This window comes from Cryptomeria japonica, chromosome 1, assembly GCF_030272615.1.
Source record: "Cryptomeria japonica chromosome 1, Sugi_1.0, whole genome shotgun sequence".
NCBI classification, from domain to species: domain Eukaryota; kingdom Viridiplantae; phylum Streptophyta; class Pinopsida; order Cupressales; family Cupressaceae; genus Cryptomeria; species Cryptomeria japonica.
The window spans coordinates 304,642,413-304,650,348 of record NC_081405.1 but is presented as its reverse complement, the minus strand read 5'-3'; the positions used below and the strand labels follow the sequence as shown (position 1 = coordinate 304,650,348).

Genomic DNA, 7,936 nt, shown 5'->3' with positions numbered 1-7,936 from the left:
GAGGCTTGGCAACATGCTTGTTTTCATGCTACCTCCTTAATTGAATTTTGGGATAGCTTGGGCAGACCCCCAACAAAGACCTATTTTCTTCAAGTGGCCTGGGCTATTAGGCCAACTCTTATTATCTGGAATTTATGGTTGGAAAGGAATCAGAGGGTCTTTTGTGATTCACATATAGGGAGTTCTCAGCTGTGGCAGAAGATAGTTAATAGGCTTTAGGAGACAATCTCGACCAAATGCAATTTGTCTGAAAATGTTGATCCGGGTGATTATGCTATTGTAAGGAATCTGCAATTGGAAAACATTAAAATGGACTGTGCTGCTGGAAATAGATCTCGTCATGCAAAGCAGTGGATAAGTAGAGATGGAAGGTGGATTCCCCCTCCTGTGGGAATCTTAAAAATTAATATGGATGGCTCTTCCCATGGGAATCTTGGATATGCAAGTATTGGAGGTATAGGTAGAGGTGATGATGGTTGTGCAGTTTTTTTCTTCTCTATTTATACAGGGCAACACTCCAACAATCTTATGGAGGCCCTAACTATTGAGATTGTTGTTGAGCGAGGCTATTCTTTAGGATGGAGGAAGATTATTTGTGAGTCAGACTCTCAGATTGTTGTGGACATGTTGAACAAACAAAATCTAAATGATGTGAGTTGGCAATTAGCTTCTGTGGTCAGACAGATTTTACAAATGTGTAACACATTGGAATTTGTCTCCTTTTGTCATATTCCCAGGGAGTGGAATAAAGTCGTTGATTGTTTGGCCAAGTGGGCTTCAGAGCATGTTGATGGTTGGGATTTTAGTGGAAGGGATGGTATACCTCATGATTATCTTGAAACTTTAGACAAGTTAATGCTTGAAGACAAGATGATGCAAGAGCACCCTGTGGTGTAGGATCAATTTCCTTTTTATGTTTGTTTCATTTTCATTGTCATTTTTGAGGCCCTTCGAGGCTTCAGATGAGCCTGGTTTTTTGTGTAACTCCAAAGCAGTTGGCCTTTGGCCCTATTTTATGGAGCATCATCTTTCTGAGGGCTTTCTGAAAATGTATTATCATTGGAAATCCGACGATCGGATCTATTGCTATGGTCACTAGACTTTGTCATGGTGGTGCTGGTGGTTCCTTTAGGATCCTTTTAGTTTTTGTTGTTGTCTTGGTGGGCCTGAGTTCGCTTCTTTGTAATTCTTTGATTTCTGAATAAATCTTTACCCCCTTTTTTCCAAAAAAAACATAATAGACAATTAAAGTATATTATTATAACAATTATAAACAAAGCCAACACCATCATAAACTAAGAGCACCTCTACATATTACAATTTTTTTTTAAATTTATCATCTCATCATAATTCTTTAGAACAAAGTTATATGCTTTGATGAAAATTGCATTGTGCTAATTAAGATCCATACTTCAAACAAATCCATCGAATAAATAGAGATTAAATGAGTGCTTAAAACTAATATGATATAAAAAAACTCATAAAAGAATAGAGCGTTAACCAAAAAAAAAAAAAAAATTCCATATTTACAAAAATATTTTTTACATCCCAAAAAAATAAAAATGAAGTCATTTGAGTATAACGACGATCAAGTGTATTGAATAAATGGAGATGTTTGGGACTGAAACTCCTGTGATGTAATTCCTCTCTCACCGCGGCTGTTGTGAGCAAATTTCATACTGTTATGATGAAGTCCCTTCAATTTGTCTTGTTCACACCATTCCTGAGCGTAATATCCCTCTTCTGTGGTGTTGGAAGGTTTTGCCAACATGCCACCCCACTGGGGAAAGTAGATGGTGCCCATCACAGTCATTATTCCCATGAGACTGATGCCTCTCTCGTTCGAGTAACTGGAGTTAGTAAAGAAGAAGCACTGTGTGACAATGGATCCCTCCTGCCCCCACCATTCCAGCTATCGCTCCTAGAGATCTTTCAACCAAAAGCTAAAGTATTCAACAGACTGTTGAGACATTTTTTCTTGCAAAGACGAAACTATTGGGGACAATAATCATGATCAATATGGAACTAACTAAAGCCATTATGAAAATGAAAAAAAATGTGCATCTAGCATGGAAATGAAAAAAAATGTGCATCTAGCATAGTCTCAGTTTTACATTTTGGGTTCATTTTGAATGTATGGGGTCGTTTTTGAAATTAGATATTTTTTAGTTAAGCTATTTTTAAGTTATTGTATAAAGTATTTGTTAGACTTTTCAGAATGGGCAATTGAATTTGTCAAACTAGTTTAGAGGTTTAATAGGAAACATCCACGACCATTCAAGCACCATATTTGAAATTACATCTTATTGTGAAGTCATTTTAGGTTTGTACTTTGTAGCAAATATTTTAAAGGTTAAGTAATATTATGATTTAATAATATGATAGTGGTATAAAAGGTCTTATATTTTTAGTCACAATTATTTTGTGCTCTATCACTCCCAGAGATCTTTCAACCAAAAAATAAAATTCTTGAATGAATTAATCTAATTAATTAATTCTCCTCTTCCAATCCATTGAATTAATTAATTCAATTAATTAATTCTCCCCTTTTAATCCCTTTGAATTAATTAATCCCCCTTTTATCCTATCTTATTAATTAATTAATCCCTCTTTCATTCTATTCCCATTAATTAATGCTCCACCTCCCATCCTCTTCAATTAATTAATTCTACCCTCTCCTCATTTAAATAAATAAACAATTATTTAAATTAGTCGCATGTCTCCTACATTCTAACCAACTAACCTAACCCCCATCTAACCTACCCCCTATCCTTACCCTTGGGTTCTAACTACCCTATCCTCCCTAACTAACCTTATCCTATCCCTTCTAACCTCCTCCCCTCTCACATGTGTGTGCACATTCTAACTAATTTTTCTATTTATTAGAAAGATATTCCTTTATTTGGGTGGTTATTCCCCAAATAGACATGTGTCCTCAAGGACACATGTCATTCCTTCCCAAGACATGTGTCCCTCCTTTGGGACACTTGTCTTATCCCTTTGAGAGGACAAGTGTGGAATCTTCTTCCACTTGGCTTTCTTTGGCATGCCACTTGTCTTCTTTGAGGACAAGTGTTGCATTTTGGAATTCCCTCTCCTTCCTCTCATCTCCTATTTAATCCTCCTCATTTTAGACCAGATCATCCACTCTTTCATAATCGTACTGTTATAATGCCAAAATGATCCACTTTCACTCAACCATATCGTCACTCTACTGAAATTATCACTCAACTCACGCTTCATCTTTTATCGCTCATCATTCATCATTTTGCATCAACATCATGGAGCAATATCGAGCATCCGAAGCTACATCATGAGCACACATCCAATCACGAAATAATCAAATTAAAGCGAGAATTATGGTTTGCATTTGTTTATCATTTTGTTCTCTGTTTTAGTTTTACCATTCTAATCTTGAGGTGTATGACGTATTGTGTTTCCTTGATTAATTAGCTTTCTTTTTAGCCCTTAGTATTCGCACACACATTTTTCATTGCATAATAAGCAATCGGTTAGTTTCGGTGTGGCTTTCTAAAGGTCTATATCTTTAAGCCTGATCCGTCTGTGACGTTGATATAATTCCGAGTGTAGTCTATTTCTCTCCAACTGATTCATGTGTTATGGATATATATGAAATTAAGTATGATTGTCATACATATTGCAGTCTATATTAATATTACTACTAAATTCTACATAAGAACATTATCGAGCTTCATATATTAAGCATACATATTAAGCACATCTCCAACCAAGAACAAAGATGTTACTGCCTGTAACTTAATAACAATTCTGATCTGATTTGATCTATGGTGATCTCATTGGATGCTTGGATTCCTTTCCTTTATATCTCTCGATGCGAAGGAGGGGTCACACCTCTTCATTGAATGTATGCCCTTTGGCAAGAGGCACACCCTTTCACCATCAACACCCTTCGAAAGAGTGCAACTCTTAATTATTTCTGCCCCTTTGAAAGGGACACAACTTTTCATTTAATCAGATCTGCACTTTTATTTAAATTAGATCTGCACCTCTGATTCTCAAATTATCCCCCTCAAATGAGGTTCTCTTCTTCCTTTTATATCTCATGTTTGAGGGAGACACAACTTTTCGTTTCATGTCTTTGACCATTCATTAACTTAATTAAAATTTAATTATATTTAATTATATTCTTTTATATTTTAATTTTAATTTTATTATTATCATTTACCATTAAATTGTATTTAAAAGTGGGGACATTACAAATTTTACCTTCAAAAGTGCAACCTATATTTCATGTATTTGGTATGGTTTTTATTTTGTGTCTTGCTAGGAAAGAGAAAAATGAAATGCATATAGCATAATAGAAAGGTATTTGTCAATAAAACATAATTTAAAATTCTAAAATTAGATATCGAATTTAATTGTGAGGTGAAAAGTGTATTGTTCACATCTTTTCCACTTATTTTGAACTTACTTGACCCACTATCTTTTCTGTAATAGTTTAGAGTTTTAATGACGTATTTTTGTATAAGAGTTGGCAGTGAACCTAAACCTAATATCTAAGACCTCATTCCTAATTGTATGGACCCAACCCTTAATCTTTGTGTTATTTTGTCTCAGGTTGTGGTTGTATTTGTGACCTTGAACCTTGTCTAGGACAATTAGTGCTACCATGACCCAAGACTAAAACCTTGAAATTGAAAATGAGCCCAAACTAACTTAGCTTTAACTAATTTAGTAGTCACTAACTCAAGTGAAAAAGACTCAAATTTTTGTAGTCACTAACTCAAGTGCAAAACATTCAAACGTAACTACTAGTATGATGCATGGAAGGACACAATTGTGAGCTATTTTAAATAATAAACTAAATGGTATATGATTTGGTCAATAGAACATTTATATAGAGTATTGTATCAACATACGTAGTCATAAGGACATATAAATATACATATGCATTTTTCTTAGTATATCTTCAAATGTATTCAAACATTGTTGAATTAGTACATAGGCCTTAGCTAATACCACCCAATCTAAATATTTACAAGCAAACATTGTTTTCAAGAAATAAGACTTGAGGTTCAAGGTCATAATTTCAAATTTAGGACCACACATGTAGAATCACAAAACAATACCTTTTTCCAATTCATAAAAGCTTGACTAATGTAGATCTCATATTACATTCTCAACACAAGGCATTATGCACATGTTACATTAAAATATTTTATCGTCGCATATAGAGTTAACTGTGTCTCTCCCTCTATCAATTTATGTACATATTCAATGCTTTATCTAGACTTAGCTCACTTATCTAGGTTAACTATGCTAGTGAATGTTTAAATAATTGATTAGCCTAGATACCCCATCAAGATTTATTTGTCTCTCCACATTGTTGAACCCTAAATTTGCTAACCCTATAAGGTTTAGCCCTAGGTCTATCCTTCTAAGTTTTATGCATATCATATCAAATTTACATTTGTTTGAGTTTATTTCCATCCCAATGCATTTTCATTATTAGATTGTCGTCATAGATGTGTTTTCCTCTTTCTAACAAAATTCATTTCATATACCAAAATGCTTTAGGATGATGATATATCTTTTATGTCCCACTACACTAAATTTAACCCTTCCTTGAGTCTTATATACATTTGTTGTACATCTAGAGATGGTAAGTTGTATAATGATCCCCCTCTTTGCCTATTCATGATGATGCTTTGTTGTGATGATGACATTGTCCATAATATCCATGATGCATTTAGTGTTTTAATTCTTACTTTTATCGATAATGATTTATACGACAATGATGTTACAACTATCAATGATACTTATACCTTATCTCTCTTAATATTTTATATAATAGAATTCTTAATGATATTTGTTTGCTTAATAATGATATTAAACTTTTCTTTATCACTACTTTTTGAAAATTATAATAAAAATATTTAATTAAAATTTATTTTTGATATATTAACTATTATAATAGAAAAGCATATTTAATATTTTAAAGAATGATTTAAAAAATTATAAGTTGGATAAAGAAGAAAGTCTGCTTACCTACGAGAGATGAAGGGTATAATACCGTAGGTGGCACCGCAAGATGCTTGAACGAATACAGAAAAGAGCAGCAGAAATAGCACGGAAAGAGCCAAAGATCCACTGGCTCTGGCCAGCAAAATGCAAAAAACTCCAGCGGTCGTCTGGAGCGCCCATAGGACCCACAGCCTACCCCGCATGCCCAACCGACGGGCCGTCACATCGGACAAAATTCCTCCACACGGACACGTAAAAAAATTCGCAAGCCCGAAGCTAGAAGCAATGACGCCCGCAATCTCCACGTCAAGATCAAACCAGTCGTAAAAATACAATGCTATAATATTATTGACGGTCAGTTCAACACCGAAGCAGTAGCCATACGTGACAGCCAAAACCCAGCTCCTGTAATTGGTGAGCGCGTACCATGCGACCGTGCGCAATTCGTCGCCACTCGTAACCCGCTTATAGTCACCGTCAGGCAGGTCCTGGCCCAAGCATAGGACCACTAACCCCATGGTCACCTGCATTAGCCCCGGGACAAAGAAGGCTATTCGCCAAGCGGTAAAGGGCGTAGAATGGAATGAGGAATGAATGAGAAGATAGAGCAACGGCATCATGAGCTGCGTAGCGGCGGCGCCGACATTGCCGAGCCCCGTGGCGGCGCCGTTGGCGAGTCCAAGAATGTTGGAGGCGAACATGCTGCCCATCCAGAACTGAGAGCTCACGAAAGTGGCCAGCGAGAAGCCGATGAAGAAGCGCGTCAGGATGAACCGCGTTGCAGAAGACACCGTGGCCATCGCGAAAACCGCGGGGGCCGTTAGAAGAAGCAACGATGCAAAAGTGTAGCGTGGCCCGGCCAGATCGCAGAATGGCCCCGCACAGAGGCGCGAGAAAACGGAGCCCGAAACGGAGGCGATCCCTGCGTTGGCCATGTCGATGGCTGTGAGATCCAGATTGTTCCGGATCACCGGGAGCAACGGTGCGGCTGCGAAGGTGGAGAAGAAGCAGGTGAAGAAAGATATCCAGGTGAGATGAAAGGCTCTCATGTGCGGCTGGGCAACGGACAACGGCCAAAACACCGTGGCTTTGTGCTCGGAGTCTACTGTTATTGGGAACTCTGGTATGGGGTTAACTTTATGGGGTTCGTTGCCTGGCATGCCCTGCCTTGAAGTTTCAGGGCTTTCGCTGGAATGGCTTCCCACAGAAGTGCTTAACATGGCTGGGGAAGTTAATTTTACATATTTTCTGTGAATTTGAATGCTAGCCTTGTTGCCTTACGCAGTTTTTGGCCCCCTGTGAGATCATAGGGGAAATGACTTAAATAGTTTTGAGTATCCTTTCTAAAGTTGTTGAGTTAGCACTCAAATGATTTTTTTGGGGGGGTACTCTCTAATCAATTAAAGGTGTTTTCCTTAATCAATAGTATTTCTTATTAAAATATATATTTTTTATACTTTCTAATCAATTGAAAGTATATACTTTTTATTCTATTTTATAAAAAGAAATTTATGTTTTCAATAAGAAATGATTATGATATAATTCATTTCAAATATTGGTATAATTCATTCTTTTGTTCTTCTTTAGTTGATAAGATAGGACATTATAGTGCTAAAGCTTAAATAATCAGTGAGTTGTTTGTTAATTTAAAGGGCAAACCTTCTTTGATCTTCAAATTAACAAACAACACACTAGTTGTTTACTTTCAAAAAATGTTAAGGAGGTCACATAGGCATACCTTACTATAATATCCATAGGCATGATGACAGTGTCATTAAAATGACACAAGTTCTTAAATGCTCAATATAAATCTTCTTTTAGCAATAAGGCATTGGCGTCCAAGTCAATGTTAACATGGGTTTAGGCGATCATTGAAGTTGTTTATGTAGTTTGGGCTAAGAATATGTAATAGTTGAGTGCTACTTCATGT

The 7,936-nt window shown here is 36.3% G+C and overlaps 1 protein-coding gene across 1 annotated transcript; it reads right to left on the bottom strand.

Moving 5' to 3' along the window:
* Positions 1 to 1,504: 1,504 nt before the first annotated feature.
* On the bottom strand, positions 1,505 to 7,322 carry LOC131026898 (high-affinity nitrate transporter 2.1). The gene is given in 3 exon segments (XM_057956902.2): positions 1,505 to 1,892; positions 1,894 to 1,929; positions 6,031 to 7,322. Coding segments are annotated over 3 exon segments (1,536 nt in total). The 5' UTR covers positions 7,227 to 7,322; the 3' UTR covers positions 1,505 to 1,588.
* Between the last annotated feature and the right edge of the window lie 614 nt (positions 7,323 to 7,936).